Source organism: Plasmodium vinckei (assembly GCF_900681995.1).
Source record: "Plasmodium vinckei vinckei genome assembly, chromosome: PVVCY_09".
Lineage (NCBI taxonomy): Eukaryota > Apicomplexa > Aconoidasida > Haemosporida > Plasmodiidae > Plasmodium > Plasmodium vinckei.
The window spans coordinates 416,862-438,561 of NC_051301.1; the positions used below are offsets into that span (position 1 = coordinate 416,862).

Below are 21,700 nucleotides of genomic sequence, written 5' to 3' on the forward strand. Positions count from 1 at the left end.
GTTCCAATATACTATATACATGTATTCACACTTATGGAATTTATAATATATATGTGAATATAAATATACATATATAATGGTTAGTTTACAAAAATTACACAAATGCATTTAATTCTATAATAATTAAACACATGACATGCAGTAATACGCTTCCACACTTATAGTAATTACGAAATGCTATAATTTTAATAAATGTATTCCAAGAAAAAAAAAACTTACATGAAGTGGCATTTTCTCAAACAGTTTTTTTTTTTTTTTTTTTTTTTATACGTTTTTAAAAATTGCAATTGTCTTTTATTAATTGCACCTTTTCTTCTATCACGTATAAAAACAATAGCATCAATAGGATCCATACCAAATTCAATAAGAACAACGGAAGCTAATACTGGAGCTCTACCTAATCCTGCAACACAATGTACTGCGACTGCGCAATTGTTTTTAATTACATTATTTACTATATCAAGCCAACTATTAACTATATCAGCAGTCGGGGCATCTCCATCCGGAAATATTAATTCATGCACATTTATACCTGCTTGTTTTATTTCTTCATCATCATATGTTCTTTCACATGTTCGTACTAAATCTGTTACATTATAATTTCTCATCTCTTTTATATATAATGGCAATAAATCATTAGTAGGGGCATCTAAAATTAAAATTTTTATTTTTCCATGTTCAATCCTAGTGGGGTGATTTAAAACTGGATTCAAATAATCCATATTAAAATTCATATTTCCATAATATTGTTCGATTTCAAAATATTTTTTGTTCACATAGTTAACATGCATATCACAATTACATATGTTGTTTCTGGATTCTTCCTGGTTGATTCTGCATTGAGGGTGGTGTAATAATCGATTATTAAAACGGTCAGCCATTTTGCGAAAATTAAAAAAAAATAAAAAAAAAATTAAGATTGCTTATATATTATTTTTTTTGTCTTCTTGTATTTCTATTTATAGTGAAAAATATGCAAACTTTGTAACTAGTTCATGCATGCCAATGAAATAAGTATGCATATAAATCTAGAAACCTATACGCATATTACAGTGATCCAGTTATGGAATCCAAATAATCTGTATCAGTAGAGAAATTTCTTAAATACAAATCAATTCAAATTATATTCTTCCATATATTCACCAAGCAAGACTAATATAAATATATATAGCTAGATAGTGGGCTAATGTAAAAAATATAAAATAATTGGGAAGCATTGATAAAAATAAAGAGCTAGTCAAAATAATTGGACATAAATAAATATTCTTAAAAATGAATCCAATATAAATTATAATAAAACGGGTGTGTGTAGATTAAATAAAAGTAAAAGCAATTTTTAGAAAAAAAAACATGTTATCTTTTTTTATGGATCTTTGAAATGACATAAACAATCATATAAACAAATATACACAAATCGATAACCAGATAATATGAAATAGTTATTACTACTAATTAAAGTATATCAAATATTTATATAAGTATATATACGTGTGTGATCTTAATTAGTTGCCTGCTTATATATACTTTTGAAAATAATGCATGCATATATGTATATACAAAGTTATATTTTTATGTATTTAACACACATATTGTATATTTCGAAATAGTATGATGATTAAAATATATCGAAAAAACAAACAAAATATAAGCACATGTATATATGAATATATTATGTATAAATAATATGTATTTAAATATGTTTAATAAAAACACAGGCGTATAATTATATATATATATATAAGCAGGCCAAAGTATTAATAATGTAAAATTTATTCAAATTCTTTATATACTAAAAATATATATATAAATGTAATGCATAATAATCTTATAATTACTATATATCACTTTTTAGCTGCATTCCCCTTTTCAAAATATTTTTTCATAATAGATTAACAATTGTAGATATTTTACAACACTATGAAGAATACACTATATCATTGTAAAAATATAAATACTACCATTAAATTAACAACTACACATATATACAGTACTATTATGGATATTTGAATATTATGTATAATTTACCATGCATTTATCTATATATTGTTTCATGTAAATACATAGAAGGGAATGCTTAAAACTATGTAGATTCGTGGTGGCATAAATATGTACTTAATATATTAAATGAATTTTAAGGTAGAATTATATATGAATATATAAATATTAAAATATTTACTTATAAATAAGCAATGGAAATAAATATTCGATAATTTGTATATAAATAATTAGATATATATATATGTGTTTTAAATATGTAATTAAAATTTTACTACTCCTAGAAGCAGTGCGGTTTTGCACACGCACTGTAAATATAAATAGTTCACATTTCCGCAAATAATAAAATGGTTTTATACTTCTTCTAAATTTATTTTTTCATATGATACATATAAAGTGTAATTCGCTTGTTTATAAATGAATGAATATATATATTGTTTATTCTGCAAATGATATTTATATAACTTTAAATTATTTCTCAATCTACGTGTATATATATTAATATTCTTTTGATAATTTAGAAATCTTTTTATTTAAAAAATTATGATAATAATGTAATAGCTCTAATATATTTAAATCTCGATCTTTATAATAACATTTGTGGTATTATTTATGAATATGAAAAATATATGCTTCAATAACTCTTATTAAATAGTATGTATATAAGTTCGTTTTTTGTAGTCTGCCTTGCAATTACCTCAATATAATATATGTATAGGATGTATAAAATTAATCTATATTTTTATATAATTAATTCATTCTCTTATTTATTATTTACAAAATTATATTAATGTCTGCCTTTGTTTTTTATGTATGCTGCACCTATTATTTATTCAATTTGTGCTTATGTAAATAATTTTTATAATTTTCTCATTATCACACTTCAATGAGTTAATAAATATGTATATAGATTTATTATGTATTATATAAATTCAAGTAATAATTTGTTTTCAGATAGTGACGCAACTAACGTATGGGTTCATAACATGATAAAATATATTATACTAACTTCATATCTTCTATAGTATAAGTTTAATGGATTCAAAGTTTAACATGCTTTTTATTGTTATTCATATACTTCGTTATTTCATGTCCTATTTATCATATTTTATATTTTCACAAAAAAAAAAATCCTTTTATTTTTTTATCCTTTTTAATGTTATGACATATCTCTTAACATACTTCTTTTAAATATATTTCTTTCCGATTTTAGAAAACAAAATTTGAATTTTCTTTGTACATAAAAATGTTTTTATAGTATTCCTTGTTTCCATTTAATTTATTTAGAAACGGATCTGAAACAGCTGAAATTTAAGTCTTCGGAAAATCTAAATATGATTTTATGCATATTAGGTAATATGAGTATTATATATATTATGGTGGATCGAATAGAAGTTTTCTTGAGTATTTATTGAGGAATATGCGGGAAGGGGGCCTATGTATTTATTTTTATTATGTTTATTAATATGGATATCCAATAAAAAAATATATATTGTATTAAACTTGAATAAATATAAATCGTTGTATAATAAATTTTATGGTAATATATATATTTTATGTTGACTATATTACTGTTTTATGGTTTTTGAAACTTTTTATTTTTGGGCAATTTACTATCGAAAGAATGATGATACATGACTTTCTTCCTTTTCTTTTTGTTTTTTTTCATAATTTGTATTCAAATCAATGCTATATTATTTTTTCTAATTTTAATACTTTTTCATTTAAATAAATTATGATAATTGTTATCTAAATATATGTTAATAAATATAAATTGTTACTTATATTATATGCCTATTCGTTTGCATTGGAAAAAATCGAAAATTACGCATAAATATCGATGATTTATATTTTTCCTTTCAAGAATATATTTATTTGTATATTTAACTTCAAATTTGTAATATTTTGATTTCTTATTTTATATAATTTTAAATTTTGATATGATATACTTAAATATATATATCTGATATGTTATATTTTTATATAAGATAGTTTAATGTATTGTTTGCATATTATTTGCAATTATAATATTAGTATATTATTAACTATGTTATATATATTGTTTGAATTGTATAATTGATTATTTTTATTTTTGAATGCAAAAATAGATAAGTTTGTTTTAAATTAGCAAATAATTATTATTTTTTTTTATATAACGTATTTTAAAAAATTTATTATATTAAAGAAAAAATATATAAAAATAATTATATATATTTTTTTTTTATATTTATATATATTATATATATATATATATATATATATATACTGCGCAATAATTTTTTTATTATAGTGAACTTATTTTTTTATAATGACCCAGAATTTAAATAAAAAAATATATGTATATATTAAAATTTTTTTTTGATAATATTGAACAGTTTGTGCTATTTACAAGGCATAAGATATTTTTTAAATTTAGTATATATAATAATATTGATAAAAATTCATTTTTTATGTGCTATCGAATATAGAAGGCAGTGTAATTCCAAAATTAAATAAACATATATTAAAAAAAAATATTATATATCATAATTTATATGCTGCACAATTAATATTATATAAAAATCAAAATTTTAAGCAAATATGCATGGGTCAACTCAAATGAATATAATGCATATAAAATTAAACCTTTGAAAATGAACAAAATAGAATAATTATTAATTTATAAGCATAATAAAATTATCTTCTCCTTATATATTGATTATTATTTTGTGAACATTCGAGTATAGTGGAACAAATTATATAATTCTCCATATTTTATTTAATTATCTGGGATATCCTTGTTTTCCATATCCCAACAATTGTTTATATATAAACACATTTTAATTGCACTTAATTAGCTAAATAAAAGTAATTTACTTTCCTTTATAACTGTAGACAAAAGAAAACAATAAAGAAAGTAAAACATTTAATAAATAGTGAATTTAATGAAAAAATTAAAACAAAAATGAGCATTTTCAAACTTAACATCCCTATTAAAAATACGTTTCTCTTATCAAAGAGTACAATATGCTCCTTAAAATTGTCTTACATTTATAATAAAAAAGATAATTTTGTAAAATATGGGCAATTAAAATATGATTACAATGACAACTTAGCTATAACTAGAGACAATGAGACTTTAAAATATTTAAATTTCCTGAATAACAATTTTTTTTTATCCAACTTAAATGAAAGCGAACAAAGTTCAATCGTCAAACAAAAATACCAGGTTTAATAATATACAATTATAATTGCATATGTTCATCATTTATGTATCCATTTGTGTAGTATATAATGATGCAAAATATATAGTAAACATATTATTATTCCATTTATGAACATGTGGACAATGGTTATAATGTATATATATTATGTGATTAGAAATGAATTGTATAAAATCGTCGCTTCCTTTTTCTTTTATGCCACAGGATATATTGAGATTTAAAAATAAAAAAACAAAACTAGCTTTGAGAAGAAAAAGAAAAAGGATGGGTGAACGTGTTAGTTTGAGATATCGATAATATAATTACCTAATTAAATAATGTCATCTTTTATTTAAAGATTTCTTAATTAAACCATATTATTACTGTTATTGCAATTATTATTTGCTTTTTTTTAGTTATATTTTTAATTCAATTGTTTCGTTTTTAATATTCAAATATATTATTATGCTTAATTTTTTAATTAAATATTGTGTATAAATATGTATAGTATATGCATTATGTGTCTGTCTGCAATCGTATGAAGATTTGTTATATTAAGATATATACGATCATATACACACATATGCATATTGCATATCCATGTTTAGGTTGCATTTTTGTTAACTTCCCATATCATTATTACTATTTTTTTAATTCTCATAAAGAATCATCAAATTCTTAAAGCATACAAGGATATGCTACAATTAATACATTCAATAATGCATTTTTCTTTTTATTTTTTAATACAATTACATTATTTAGTTATGTAAAAAATAATACCTTAAACACAATTAAAAAAAATGTATATACTTAAATTTCTATCATGAAATAACTACCCCTATTACTATACGATTTGTATTGCTTTCTTTGGTTGACAAAAGAAAAAACATTTGAATTATCTATAAATACAAAATACGGATAAAAGTGACGATTTCATTGGTTAGCTAATAATGAAAAAGGAGGTTCCTAAGTGGTGTATGAATATATGCTTAGTAATTCACATAATAAGAATATGCTTATTAAAAGTAATTATTCTTTTTTGTATTATTTTCTCCAATGTATTTTATCGGTACATATTATTTAGTATGATGTATTATTTTTTAAAATATTTTAACATTAAAAAAATTCGCCCTCACAATTATTCACACTTTTGCACTATATACTAGATTTTTTAACATGCACAATTGTGTAATACACTTTGTTAAAATAATAATATTTTTTTCCTTTAAAAAAAATTACATATACAAAAAAAAAAAGATGCATTAATGATTAGTCAATACATATATGTACCAGTTTAGTTATTTAAGCTTTATTTTGTTTTTTAGAAAAATTATTGCGTGTACAAAATTTTATTCATCAAGTTTAGTAGACCAAACAAATATAATTTGATAACTATGTGAGGAAATAAGGAAAAAATATATACAGAGAAGAAAGAAATATATATAGTTGATTTAATGTGCAACTTTACATATATTCATTATTTTTGAAAATCGAAGCACAGAACACAAACATATACTATTTATTATTTACATATATAGTGAGATCAAAATGATGGGTGTAGGGAAATCCCAAAAGGGAAAATTTTCCTTTTTGAAGAAAGGCCTCAAGGAAGGGTCAAGTCTTTACAACTTTTTAAATGGGCTATTTTGTGTTAGTGGAATATATATATTTTTTTTAATTTTTGGATATTATCAAGAAAAAATGCCAACTTTAGGAAAAGGAAGGGATAAATTTTATTACAACATATTTTTAATATGCATTTTATGCTTATCAAATAGTTTGGGTAGTTTATTATCTATATTTACTAAAAGCATGCTAAATAATGAGAAATTTTTACGAAGTATGAAAAAGAATATTGATAAATATTTCATAACACAAATAATGTTAATATCTATTACATATTCTATAGCAATGATAGCCACAAATTATTCATTACGTCATGTAAATTTCCCAACTCAAGTTCTTGTAAAATCGGGTAAAATGATACCAATAATAGTCGGAGGTTATTTCTTTTTTGGAAAAAAGTATCCATATTATGATTATATATCTGTTTTTTTAATTACAACGTCCTTAATAATATTTAACCTACTAAAGACAAAAACCACAAAAGAAATGCACCAAACAACCTTTGGAATTTTACTTTTATGCGTATCATTATTATGTGATGGATTAACAGGACCAAGACAAGATAAATTATTGAGTAAATATAATGTTAACTCATTTAATTTAATGTTTTATGTTAATATTTTTGCATTTTTTTTTAACTTAGTAGCTTCATTATTAATTGAAGGTGCAAAGCCATATGCATTTTTAGCTAAATATCCAAGCTCTTATTATTATATATTAGGATTTTCAATAAGTGGGACATTAGGCCAATTCTTTATATTTTATTCTCTTAAAGTATATGGTAGTTTATACACTAGTTTATTTACAACACTTAGAAAAGCTTTAAGTACAGTTGTTTCAGTATACATGTTTGGTCACGTTTTGAAACCTTTGCAATGGATTTGCATTGTTGTTATATTCTCAACACTTATTATACAAAACTATTTGAAGAAGAATGACAAAAAATATCATAAAAAAAATATGTAAGCTCCGAAAAAATGTTTAACAGCACCATATAAAAGTGGGGGAATTCCTTTGTATTCATATTCTTTAAGATTTTTCTCTCTTACCAACTTCATAGTGCAAGTTTTTTTTACGACTCATATTTCTCGTTTTTTTTCCATTTCGTTTCGTACTTTTTTATTATACTATATTATATTATATTATATTTTGTATGTTTGTACTCAACTTCATAAAACATTTTCTAGTTTCAATGATGAAACATGCCAACGAAAACACATCGCATAAATAGTAAATCATTGCGACTGTTGTGCCCATATATGAAAATTTAGATAAAATTAATATATTTTTTTTAAAGTTTATATATACAAAAATGAAAAAAAAATTGGGTAAAAGTGTGATGCAAATAAAAATTTACACTATTATACATGATACAATGCAATATTAAATGGAAATCGAAAATTTGCATCTCTATAAAAGATGATAAAAAAATATATACGTTAAAACAGGAAAACCACATGAAATTATTGATTTATTTTCTAATTGTTTGAACAAATTCAAAAATGGCCTCATATAAAGCATGTATATATAAATTTGTATATAAGTTATAATGTGCCTATATAGCACCCCCAAACATAATATCAATAATCAAATTTTTTTCTTTTCCGCATATGTGCATGAAGTGGGTATCAACTTTCTTTAGACGATATAAAATAATGAATTTCATATGACTCATACAAATCAATTAAATCCCCTTTCTAATAGACGTGTAACTGCAGAATTGACATCTCCTCCTGTTTCTTGCAAAGCTTGAATATTTGCATCATTATCAATAAATCCCATTTCTTGAAGGCTTACCAATTGAGAGGCATATCTTTCTTCAGGTGGCCTATTATCAGTTGCATTTGGTGTGTTTAAATTTAAATTTTGAGCTAAACTTGCAAAGTCAAAATTTCCTAAATTAGGGTTTCCTCTCATAACTTGTTGAAAAGTTTGTAATAATTCAGGAGATTGAAAAAGGGAATTAAGATTATTGGCATTATTGTCATTAGAACTATTTAAGCCAGCATTGGGGTTGGCAAAATTGCCTAAATTACTTAATAAATCTTCCATTCTTAAACCTCCTTGACCATTATTGTTATTATTATTTTGACTATTATTTAATGCACTTTCTATTTGTAAACCTGCTTGTAATACTTCAGGTCTCATAAATTCTCTCAACAAGTTTGGATTATCCAACATAGGTTGCATAAGGGGACTTTGAGAAAATGTATTTCTTAATAATGGGTTATTAGATATTAAGTTTGTTAGCATTTCCGGATTGTTACTAAGCTCATTCATTAATGATCTAGCTAATGGGTTATTTAATAAAGAACTTATACTTTCTCTATTAAATTCACCATTTCCATTTGGATTTAGCATGCTTGCTAAATTTCCATAATTGAAATCTCCACCTCCAAGTCCTTGCCCAAAGCTATTCATATCAACTGCAATTCGAGAAAAAAAATTTATCAATTGTAGAAACAGAATCACATAAACTTATAGAAATGCTTGCACGTATACAAATGATTTCCATATTTAAAAATGAAATGAGAAAAAAAATAACAATTTTCCAAACAGCTTACAAGCATATTTTATATACAGTATCGATGTGCTAATGTATATAAATATGCTTGGTACTATTCATAAGCGCATAAAATGGGTGTATAATTTATACCTCCTGCTCCTCTTTGCATCAACATTTGTACTAAGGGATTGTCATTAAAATTGTTTAAGTTTTCATTTATGCCTTGGTTTTGATCTGGTGCGGAGTTGCTTTCCTTATTACTTTCTTTTTCGGGTTCAGCTAAAAAAGTTATAAAATTATGTATGTATAAATATTAATGCGCATATAAAACATTTTCTTAGTTTTCATTTCATGTAGTATATCTTAAAAATTATTTTTTGCTAGGATTGCGTTTTTTCATTTTTCTGCTTACAATCCTTTGCTGGAACAGAACTACGAACTAGGTGCATTACGTTTCCATCAGCTACATTATATAAAGTTAATGGTTCTTTGTCTTTTAATATTTTCCCTGAAAAGGAAAAGAAAATACAAATATATATATATATGAAGCTCACCAATGTAAGCATTCTGTATTCATTATCATTCCAACATGTTGACTAGATGAATGAACATTATTAACATCACACATTATATTAATGCTTTCAATATGATTGCTATTTTATATAATACAAACCTTTAAATATAATTCTCTGAGATTCAACGGGTATATCTACATGCTCAGCACATTTTTGTTTTAATTCAATGACCGTTATTGTCGGTTCAATTGATATCGTAAACTCTTTACCTCCAGTAACTTTAAATGAAACATTAATAGTCATTTTTGTTTCTTTTAATTGAAATTATTTTGAAGTTTATTTAATTTTCCAGTTACAAATTTTGTACAATTTTATACATATATACATGCGAATATTTACAATTTATTTTTGAATATAAGCATTTATTTGTTAAAATAAATAAGCTATTTCCTTCAAAATATTTTTACTATTTTATATTACTTTAAGTTGAGTTTAAAAATATTTTATAAAAAAAATATTATTTTTTTTATCTTTTTATAATATTTTTCGTAATTGCCAAAATATAGAATATTATAATTATCATTAAATGCGTTTTTTTCGGGTGTGATATTATGTAGTAAAGGCTTGTATTAAATATTACTATTTATTTTTTTATACATACAAAATGGAAATATATATATTTGTATGACGGGGAAAATGCAATATATACGAATATATTATATATACATACTGTAAATGTATATATTTTAAGCAATATAATATATACGAACGAATGATATCTATATATGGAAATACAAGCATATGTTATAATTACAATAACCGTTTTATTTTGCGTTGGCAAGTAAATTAATATATACTTAGATATGTACTACTCTTAGTATTGCCAGTATTATTATATATATGTGCCATTCTATTTTAACCATGTTTTTAATTACCTAACATGCTTTTAACATGTTATTATTTTTTTTTCGAAAAAGGATGTAAAGTATAATAGTAAATTATTTCGGAATTTATAAATGGATTTTAAATAATATTATAACTAAAACGGGAAATAATTATAACACATTCCTTTAACTATTATATATATTTTTTTGTTCTTTTTAAATAGAAAATCAAAAGAAATTAAATGTATTATATGTGCATATATATATAATAATAATGGCATACATCTAGAAGCATTAAAAAGCCAACAAATTTCATTAATTTGTTTGATTTATTCAAAAAATTAAGAAACATGGATAATTAGGTATTTTCACTTATTATAATTAACTGGGATTGAAACTTTTATTTTTTGATACACATTGATAGTGTAGAATTAGTATATAGTATCCCAACCCAAAATATATCACATCAAATAAAATAAAATGAATATGACTTCATAATTTATGATTGTAGATAAATATAAGCAATATATTTTCCCTTCTTTTTATATTAAAAATATGCTACTTAACCAGAATAAATTATTCTACTAATTGAATCTGTGGATTGAAAAAAACACTTCTTTTAAAAAAGGGGGAAATAGCAACCACTTAACCTGACATTCTATTATTATTATATTCCATGATACTATCATGAATGATGATTTAATAAAAATACTTTCAATCGAGCCAATGCAGCATATTAAATAGGGCATTTCAATATGTAGATCGATTAAAAAAGATATATAATATATATAAAATTAGCAAACTATTTCAGCTCGTTAAATTAATATAACAAAAATGATATGTCTATACTACAAAAAATCGAAATTTTGTAAATAAATGATAAGAAATTAATTTTAAGTTCTCTTTTTGAGAGAAAAATAAAATCGTTCCTTTTTTGTATTTTGAAAAAATAAAGAAAATCTCAAAAAGAAAAAAGGGTTAGAAGAGGGTGGATTCCACATATTTCCAACTTTTATTTTATCTTCTTCTCTGCAATAATATCATTATATGGATTTGTCCTAATTTACATGTTTATTGTTTTTTGTATATTCTCCTTAGTTTATTCATGTATATCATCCTAAATCCAATACGAGCTTCGAGATGAATAGTATCCTAAAAATATTAAAAGTTGCGCATATAGGAGAAAAAAGACATTTTACATATATAACAAAAGTCAAATTAATTAACAAAAAAAATACGGAAATTATAGTTTTACACCCAATTTTTAAAGATAAAAAAAGCAATTCTAAAACTTTCAATGAAATAATTTATGATGCTCAGGAAGCATTGGGATTAGCTCGATCAGCGGGGTTCAAAATATCCCATGGAATTTCTATGCCATCAGGGGGGTGGGATTATATATCATCATCCTCTAATATATCCGATAATGATAAAGTAGAAGATGAAAATAGTCTATCTGATCACAAAATAATACATACATATAAAAAAGATGATACTGATATCAACAAAGTAAATAATTCTTTAGACGAAAATAAAAATGGAAAGGAACAAGTTGATATGACAGAACAGGATGCACCAATTGATGCTAGCTATAAACAATTTGAAAACTATGATAATACAAAGGAGGATGATCAAAAAAACAATAAATCAATTAATAATAATGAGGAACCAAATGATCATAGCTATGGGCATATGACACATCCAAAATATGAAGATGTAGAACGTAAAATTGCGGAATCAATTTTAATTAAAGTTAATCGAATAGACAACAAATTTTATTTCAATAAAGGAAAGATAAATGAAATTTCTAAATATTATCTTAAAAATCCAACACCTTACATATTTATCAATACAATATTATCACCTGAACAATTTCAAAATTTAGACTTTCTATTTAATAGAATATTAAAAAGTTATCATGATGAATTAAAATTAAATAATAAGAAACATATGGAAACAAATTATTTATCATCTTCAAGATTGTTAGAATCCAATTTTGATAATGAACTTTCTGATGATATAAATGATAGCAATGACATCACTATTAATCGTTCCACTTATTTTGACATGTATAACAATTATGTAGATGCGGAAGATGCCGAAGAGGATTCAGAACAAATTGAATTTCCTGAGGATGAAGGAGTAGAGGATCCAGAAGATATAGAAGAGAGTTACTCATACGAATCGAGTATTGAAATTGATAAAAATAAAAAAAAACATATACCACTATATGTAGAAATTTTTGACCGATATAGCATCATATTATATATTTTAAAAAGTAGAGCAAAAAGTAACTTAAGTAAATTACAACTGGAACTAGCTCGAGCCAATTTTATTTTTAACACATATTCTGATAACAATAGATCAAGAATTAAATATATAAAATATATTGAGAACAATGTTTTAGGTAAATCTTTTATTGATCAGGAAGATAAATATGATAAACAAAATATATTTGATATAGATAATAAAAAAAAAAATTTTAAAATGGATTATGAATATTTAGGCTATAATTGCAGTTTTATAAAAAGTACAGAAACATATAAAGAATATGAAAAAAGAATAATTAATAACATTTATAATAAATTAAAAAAAGAATTAATAAAATGTAAAAATAATAATCATCTACAAAATAATTCCAGAAAACATAAAGCTTTAATTGCAATAGTAGGCTATACAAATGTTGGAAAAACAAAATTAATAAATTGCTTAACAAATTCAAATTTAAAAGCTAAAAACTTACTCTTTCAAACTTTAGATAATTCATATAAAAGTTTAAATATAGCTAATAGTCATTCTACTATATTTATTGACTCAGTTGGTTTTATCCAAAATGTCCCACATTCTTTATATGAATCATTTATGATATCATTAGAAGCCATCAAAAATGCTGACATTATTATTCATGTAATTGATGTTACTCATCCATATAAAAACGAGCAAAAAAAATGTGTATTAGACACTTTAGTAAAAATAGGAATACCAAATGAGTTTATAAAAAATAATATTGTAGAGGTATGGAATAAAATAGACAAGCTGTCACAAGATCAATTATATAATTTATATAAAACTAAACCAGTAAATGTTTTACCCATTTCTTCGAAACATGGAACAAATTGTGATGTCCTTATAAACATAATACAAAATTTAGCTAACAAAATAAAAAATGTCCAAGTATTAACCCTTTCCTTTCCAACTAGTCAAGCAAAGGAAAGAATTGATTTTCTCATGAAAAAATTTAAAGTTGTTCCGGGTTCAATTTCGTATTCTTCTGATGGAAACACTACTTATATTAAGTTAGTTGAAAACCCAAACAACTTGAAGAAATATTACGAGAAATTTGGCCAATGATATTACAATACTCCTATTACATATATAATAGTATTCCTGCAAATTGTGGATGTCTTAAAATTTTACATTCTTTAATTGCACAAAATGCAGCCATATACTACATGCGCATATATATTATCATGTGGAAAATTCCCAAATAAAAGCTTGTTCAACTTAATGACAGTATACCCTGTTTCATAAAACTTCACCATCATAATTTATAGTTTTATTTTTGATTGTACATTATATTTGTTTTTTTTTATTAAATAAAAAATACTCCATATAAAACGAAGAAATAATGTGAAAAGAAAATCACATCAACGCTTCGTATTATTAATATTTTATTTTTTGTGTAATAATATTTTATAATTGTGTTTTTATATAAACTACCAAAAAAATATAACATTTTTTTGAAGGAATAACTCTTATTTGCACCTTTAATTTTTTTTTCTTTAAATATTCCATTGTTCTACATAAGAATAAATGAATAATATGCAACATATAAATATATGCGTTGCTATAAAAAAATTACAAAAAAATAAAAGTTAAAATAATCGAGAAATAGTGAACTTTACTATGGTGAATTTTTCAATTAAGTTCAAAAAATTATGCTACTATTTTCATCTAATTGAAAGAAGAAAAAAAAATTGTTCAGTATTTTATTTGCCTTTCACTTTATGTAAAAATATCACATAAAATACTTATTATACGCATAAAAATTCAGTTTGTTATATACTATTTTCCAAATTTAATGGCTGTAATATATTTATAAAAAAAATATGTACAATGAAAATGTTAAAGAGAAAAATGCCGCATATTCTCCCGAAAATCGCGTTAATTTCTCCAATTTAACAGGGGATGAACTATTAGATAAAAGAATTGAATACTTGTGGAATTTGGCATTGTCAAGTGTTTATGAAAATGCAAAATTATCAATGAAATATGTTAGTTTAATTAAAAAAATTGCAAAAAACACGTTGGATTTTGATAATATATGTTGCCATCACTGCAATTTAATATATATTCCATTTTACAATTGTGAAATGAAACAGACGGGGAATAAAAACACAGTACTATATCAATGCCGACTTTGTAACAGAAAAAAAAAAATAAATATATTAAATTTTCCTAAAAATGATAAAAATAGTTTAAGCGGATTTGCAGCACAATCGAAAAAACACTCAACTCCCCAGGACAAAATCGGATTTTTCTTAATCAATGAAATTGACGAAAATGTAATAAAACCCAAAACAAATTCAACTATTTCGAATGCCAAAGATCAAGAAAGTGAAGATAATACTATCGTAAATTTAACCGTAAATGAAGACGATAAACATTTAAATAATGAAATAATTGATAACAAAATTATAGAACATAATCATACAGAAATAACTAAAGATGATAATACTGATATTATTATTTCAAATGATTGCAAATCTAATGATACTAAAAATGAAAACTTAAATAACCAAGATACTGCTTATGATGACATTAGCAATTTATTTACAATTGATTATGGAGGAAAGAATGTCTCACGCGAAAAAGGTAACACATTTTTCCCAAAGAAACATAAAAGGGATGAAAAGGTATCGAACAACATCCAAATTAATAATACCTTTAAAAATGTGAATAAATTAGAGGGAAATAATGACTCTACAAATAAAATGCAAAAAAATATACAGCATGCTAGTAATAACAACAATCATAATATTAGCAAACCTAATGAACCATATAACATTAAAAAAAAAAATAATTCGAAGAATTTTAATAGTCCAAATAAATCTAATAAAAACCCAAACACTCCTAATAATGCTATAAATGATAATCCATTAAATTTTAATAAGCCCAAAAAAAAAAGAAAATCTATTTTAGACATACTATAAATTGCTTATACTCAATTCAGCTGTTCTCAATAAAAGAAGCATGCAGTTGAGATATCCTATGTTTAGTCGTTCTTTTTTTAGTTTTTTTTTTTTGTACATGTGTGTATTCATTTTGTATTATGTTTTATATCTTTTATTCTATTTGATATAATTTTTAAATATTTTTTTCGGTATTATCCAAGCCCCATAGTATAATAAAGTTTATAAATTAGATAATTCAATCTATTGAATTTTTTATGCCTTTTTTTTAAAATATTAATTTTAATTTATACTTTTATAATATAATAACATACTTTAAGTATAATCTTTAAAATATAATTTACAACGATTATTTATTTCGTTAGTTTTATTTACTTTGGTTTACAATAAGAGGTTTTACCATGTGTAAAATTTAACTCCTTAATAATTTGTTTGATTTTAAGAAAATATAAAAAATAATACTATAGTATATTTAAAAAAGTGAAAATGAAGTGATATAGTATATACTAATTTTATTCATGAGGACGTGAAAATATTTAGATTTGCTTGCGCCACTTCACATTAATGATGTTATAGCTGCTGTAATACTTAAATTTGGAATTTTTTTTAATTATATATAATATGTGTATTATGTGTTCATAAATTCCATTTTTCTTATTTTTATTCTCATTTTTTATGGATATACTCATTTTCTTAAAATTGTTTATGCAAGTAAATATAGAAGTAAATAAACCATATTTATTTTTCCCGTTTTAAATGTAGCAAAATTAAATCATTCCCCCAGTATAAATATAACATAGTCAATTGTACTTTATACTTTATTTTATAGTTTTTTTTCAACATATTTAAAAATAACATTAGCTTATCCCATAGGAATAAATATAAAAATTAGCATCAAAATGGAAGACAAAAAAGGATTAGCACTAGGAAAAAAGTATAACTTGACATGGCAACAAACTATGCTACGCATTAATAACCCCAAAGAAACTGTAGAGTTTTATGAAAAGAATTTCGGAATGATAAACATTCATACATATCATTTTGATAAATATAACTTTTCTTTATATTTTATGATAACACTTCCATATGATGAAGAAGAAAGAAAAAAACTACCAAAACCTAACACAAAAGAATCAGAAGAATATTTATGGAACTTAAATACTGTATGTTTAGAACTAACACATAATCATAATAGTAATGAAATCTTAAGTAATGGGAATAATGAAAATGATAAAGGGTTTGGTCATATTGCATTTAATTGTGAAAATGTAACTGAATTTTGCGATTACCTTTTTAAAAAACAAAATGTAAAATTTCATAAATTGCCACATGAGACAAAAATGAAAACTATCGGATTTGCATTAGATCCAAATAATTACTGGATAGAAATAGTAAAACGCTCAAGTGAAGTAAAATGGAAAAATAATAAAAATATTACCAATTTTTCTCAAACTATGATAAGGGTTAAAGATCCAAAAAAGAGTCTATATTTTTATATACATATATTAGGTATGGAATTAATATATACAAAACACACAGATTATTCATTATATTTCTTAAAATCAAGCTACGATAATAACTCATTAAATCATCAAAATTCAGATAACAGTGACTACAATTTTGATTTATTGAAAACTTCATTTCAATCAAATGAAAATTATGAGAATTTTAAAAGTTCATGGGAACCAGTTTTAGAATTAACTCATAATCATGGAACAGAAAATGATGAAAATTTTGCTTATCATAATGGGAATACAGAACCAAGAGGGTTTGGCCATATAGGGTTTTTAGTGGACGATTTACAAAGTTATTGCAAAGAATTAGAGAGTTTAAATATTCCTTTTAAAAAAAAAATAAATGAAGGTTTGATGAACAATATTGCCTTTATTTATGATCCTGATAACTATTTAATTGAACTTGTGCAAAGAGGCACATCATTTGATCCAAAATCGTTGTGAATAAAAGAAGAGAATTTGAAAAAAATATTAGGAATAATTTAAAAGGATATATAAAAACATTCATATGTTCTATTTTGGTGTGATCACCATCTGATGGATAGAATATATCTGTGTACGTCATTTATGCCAAAGTTATTGATATTTATCACCGTCTTATTTTCTATTAACAATGTTCCCGGAATAGCACAATAATAAACCAAGAAAAATATTATGTATTTGTATATAGGGATTATATACATTTTTCCATGTATCTTGGATAAATTTAAACGAATTCATATTATGAGATATACGAATAAATTATATTTTCATTTATTTTTATTTTTTTTTTACTTTTTTAAAAATGTAAAAAGTTGAATCACAATGAAAAACATGAAAGTTTTCATCCTATTTAAAAACAAACAAATGAAATTAATGAAAACAAATATATAATAATAAAACACTGTTTATGCATGCTTAACGATATGCTCACAATGTATATATTTTCATAACACGATTATAATATCGTTAAGTATATTGAAAAAAAAGACAAACATAAAAAAAAATTAAATTGATATAAAAAAGTAAGCAATGAAATGTATTGGAAAAGTATGAAAAACACGAAACAACATTATTTACATGCATTCGCTAATTAAGGCGATGTTTAAAAAATACACTAAGAATTGAAAATAAAATTATGCAATATTTAAATTAAATTATACTATTCAATGCATATTTACCTATTTACTTTTTTTCATATATGTAAATATATAAGACATGTATGTATATATTTATCCATTACACACACATTTCTGCATGCAACATAAAATAATTGGTTACAATATTATAATATATGAAAAGCATACAACTGCATATGGAATAATATAGGGGAATACATGTAATTAATTTGGAGTATTCATGTATAGTAATATGAATTTGCATATATACATATTAATTTATTGGGATTTTATCAGGTAAAATATTGTACATATCATGGCCATGTAAAGGAGAATGGTAAGAGGGTAACTTAATTTGAGTATTTGGGCCAGGATAGGATGCCATCCCTATACTGTAAAAATTGAAATAATTTTTATATAAGAATAAATAAAAGAAAAAGAATATCGAAAATGCTGAAAAAAAATATGCAACAAATATTTCATTTGTTGTATGAAAATATTTAGCTGTGTAGTAGCTTGTATATAAGAAAAAGCAAATAAGTATATAATAATAATACATAATGGATTTTAACAATAATATACACAATTTTCTATTATATCTATAATGAAAATATTCGGAATTAATTTTTTGATGATTGATAGTGTACTGAATTGCTTTAATTTCAAGGGATATGATAAATAATAACGTTGTAAATAATATGACGTGATCTGAATAGTCAAATATATGCATATAATTTTCTTCTTTAAAATAATGAAACTCATAAATTATATATTGAATTATCGATGGAATAAAATATAAAACAAATAAACGATACATTATTATTAAAAAATATATACAAAATCTTCGGCAATGAACAAGAGTTATGGGGAATGGGGAAAAAAAGACATGGATACAGCCAATAAATATTATTAAATACAAAAATATTCCATTATAATAATATCTCAATATGTTACTTATTATTTTGTTATAAGTATAGCATGGCGTGTCTAGAAAATCGTCAAGAAAAAAATATAAAGGGATATTTTTTAAATTGCTTACATATTTTTTTTTACACATATTTAATCCTTTTAAATTTTCTATAATTTTCATTTTTTTTCTCAAATTATTCATAAAAATATTATATTTACTAAAATTTCTCATATTCTCCACTTTAACATATATATCATAATATTCTTCATAAGTTAGATTATTGCTTATATAATATTTTTGATTCTTTTCTACTTTTAATTTGTTTGGATTTTGGGAATAATTAGTTATAATATTTTTGTCTTTGCAGACACCACGATAGAGTTCGTGTAATATGTTTACTAGCTCCTTTTCATTAAAATATTTATGTATATGATTAATTAATAGTGTTATATCACTTATATTACCATTTTGTATATTCTTAAAACTATCTTCATTATGTTTGTTAGTATTTTTTATTCCAATTTTGTTTTCATTATGACCCACCTTATTATCATGCCTATTATTATTACCTTCCCATGTTATGACTCTAAGATTGTGGTTTCTACAAATGTCATTGAGATAAATATAAAACAATGATTCTATATTAATATAGGATTTTTTATACGAATCATTTTCATTTTGTAGCAAATAATTATAGTAAGAATATTTAGCAACTTCGTCATTTTTGTAATAATTAAAATTGTTTTGTTTTGTTATTTCATTATGTACAATGCCTACACCATCATGCTTTTCATTATACATAAAAGCATTTTTTATTTCGTTATAAATAAATGTATAGATTTTATATATATACATTTTACAGCTTAAAATTATATCATAAGGGTTGTCGATTTGAGAAAATGTGTATTTTTCTTTATTTAAACATATAAATAACTTAATATTTTGATTATTTTCTAGTTGCTTTGTCTTTTTTATCTTACTTTTATTACTTTTTCCTCTAGTAAAATAATATTTAAATTTTATATCTGAAAGATAATTATCATCATTGTTATCTATTAATTTATTCGTATTTTCGTAAAAAATATTTTTTTTATTTACATCGGTATAACTTGTGTAATTAGTGCTATATACACATGATGACACATTTTGGATGTCCTGCATAAGTTCATATAAATGTTTTTCCTTAACTTGAACTAATTTGAACGAAAAATTAAAAGAGCCAATTAATAATACAAAAAAATATAACACAAACAAAAATAATTGAAATAAAAATATATTCTTAGTACTGGTGATTACTTCATCTGCGCTCTTTCCATTATTACTATCATCATCATCCCCTTTCTTATCCCCTTTTTCATTTTCTCCATTCACGTTTCTATCATATTTCTTATTTTCTTTATTTGTGGAATTTCTATGAACAATATTTTTACTATTAATGGATTTTTCATTAATATCCATAATGCTAATGATATAATATATATACTTATTTATTTACTTAAATGCTGTGGAAAATTTTTTTAAACAATAATAACGCAAAATTGATATACTATTTTTTACTTTTATTAATTCAATTAATGGCCTTAATACTAAGTTACAAATTCAATATAACTTTTGTATACCATCATTTGATATTATCGCCTTTCTAATACACTACCGTTTTTTCTTTTTTTTCCTTTTTCCCTCATAAAGAGAAAATCACAAAAACGAAAAATGAAAGAAAAAAAATTGAAGAAAAAAAAGCTCAACGACTTTTATTGGTGTGAATATAAGTGCTCATACAAGCCATATAAATGTGCGCGTATATATATTTTTTCGTTTTGCATATAGATATATATGGAGATAGCGTTAAATAAATATAAGAAACATATATTTCCTTAATACACTTAACTTGTATACTAATACACTTTTATTAGTGTCCCAAGTATTTTATAATGGGGGAAGAAAATATTATAAGTTTGAGAAAAATGAAAAAAAAATGAAAATCGTCAAAAAAAAATATATAGTAAAAATATGGGTATGGCCAAAGAAGCAATAATTTGCCCGATATGGGTAAAAGGCTATACATTGTTTCATTATCAATTCCATCATTTATAGGATTAATTTTTGTAATATATTAATTTAGTAAGATATAATTTTCTATTATTGTTTTTTTTCTCCTTCTGATAAGTTTTTTTATTCCTTATACACATTTTATAGTGCACACTATTATTTATGATACTTAAATAACCTTATATAATAAGATAAAATATTGTCATCACAAGAATAATAAAACAAAAAAA

General features: G+C 23.2%; 8 protein-coding genes across 8 annotated transcripts; 5 read left to right on the forward strand and 3 right to left on the reverse strand.

Annotated features, from left to right (window-relative positions):
* Window positions 1-215: 215 nt before the first annotated feature.
* On the reverse strand, window positions 216-881 carry PVVCY_0901170 (protein tyrosine phosphatase, putative; the record flags this gene model as incomplete). The annotated part of the gene is made up of 1 exon (XM_008626458.2): window positions 216-881. One exon carries the CDS (start codon window positions 879-881, stop codon window positions 216-218), a length of 666 nt encoding a protein of 221 aa, XP_008624680.2.
* A 4,058-nt stretch (window positions 882-4,939) lies between these two features.
* Window positions 4,940-5,495, forward strand: PVVCY_0901180 (conserved Plasmodium protein, unknown function; the record flags this gene model as incomplete). Its single annotated transcript, XM_008626459.1, has 2 exons — window positions 4,940-5,203; window positions 5,403-5,495. The coding sequence occupies 2 exons, from the start codon at window positions 4,940-4,942 to the stop codon at window positions 5,493-5,495; spliced, it is 357 nt and encodes a 118-aa protein (XP_008624681.1).
* Window positions 5,496-6,725: 1,230 nt separating this feature from the next.
* Window positions 6,726-7,769, forward strand: PVVCY_0901190 (UDP-galactose transporter, putative; the record flags this gene model as incomplete). Its single annotated transcript, XM_008626460.1, has 1 exon — window positions 6,726-7,769. The coding sequence occupies one exon, from the start codon at window positions 6,726-6,728 to the stop codon at window positions 7,767-7,769; it is 1,044 nt and encodes a 347-aa protein (XP_008624682.1).
* Window positions 7,770-8,483: 714 nt separating this feature from the next.
* PVVCY_0901200 (ubiquitin domain-containing protein DSK2, putative) lies at window positions 8,484-10,127 on the reverse strand (the record flags this gene model as incomplete). The annotated part of the gene is made up of 4 exons (XM_008626461.1): window positions 8,484-9,229; window positions 9,460-9,588; window positions 9,722-9,817; window positions 9,983-10,127. 4 exons carry the CDS (start codon window positions 10,125-10,127, stop codon window positions 8,484-8,486), a joined length of 1,116 nt encoding a protein of 371 aa, XP_008624683.1.
* Window positions 10,128-11,848: 1,721 nt separating this feature from the next.
* Window positions 11,849-14,059, forward strand: PVVCY_0901210 (GTP-binding protein, putative; the record flags this gene model as incomplete). Its single annotated transcript, XM_008626462.1, has 1 exon — window positions 11,849-14,059. The coding sequence occupies one exon, from the start codon at window positions 11,849-11,851 to the stop codon at window positions 14,057-14,059; it is 2,211 nt and encodes a 736-aa protein (XP_008624684.1).
* Window positions 14,060-14,817: 758 nt separating this feature from the next.
* PVVCY_0901220 (conserved Plasmodium protein, unknown function) lies at window positions 14,818-15,921 on the forward strand (the record flags this gene model as incomplete). Its single annotated transcript, XM_008626463.1, has 1 exon — window positions 14,818-15,921. One exon carries the CDS (start codon window positions 14,818-14,820, stop codon window positions 15,919-15,921), a length of 1,104 nt encoding a protein of 367 aa, XP_008624685.1.
* An 878-nt stretch (window positions 15,922-16,799) lies between these two features.
* PVVCY_0901230 (glyoxalase I, putative) lies at window positions 16,800-17,858 on the forward strand (the record flags this gene model as incomplete). Its single annotated transcript, XM_008626464.2, has 1 exon — window positions 16,800-17,858. The coding sequence occupies one exon, from the start codon at window positions 16,800-16,802 to the stop codon at window positions 17,856-17,858; it is 1,059 nt and encodes a 352-aa protein (XP_008624686.2).
* A 927-nt stretch (window positions 17,859-18,785) lies between these two features.
* On the reverse strand, window positions 18,786-20,879 carry PVVCY_0901240 (conserved Plasmodium protein, unknown function; the record flags this gene model as incomplete). Its single annotated transcript, XM_037634317.1, has 1 exon — window positions 18,786-20,879. One exon carries the CDS (start codon window positions 20,877-20,879, stop codon window positions 18,786-18,788), a length of 2,094 nt encoding a protein of 697 aa, XP_037490428.1.
* Between the last annotated feature and the right edge of the window lie 821 nt (window positions 20,880-21,700).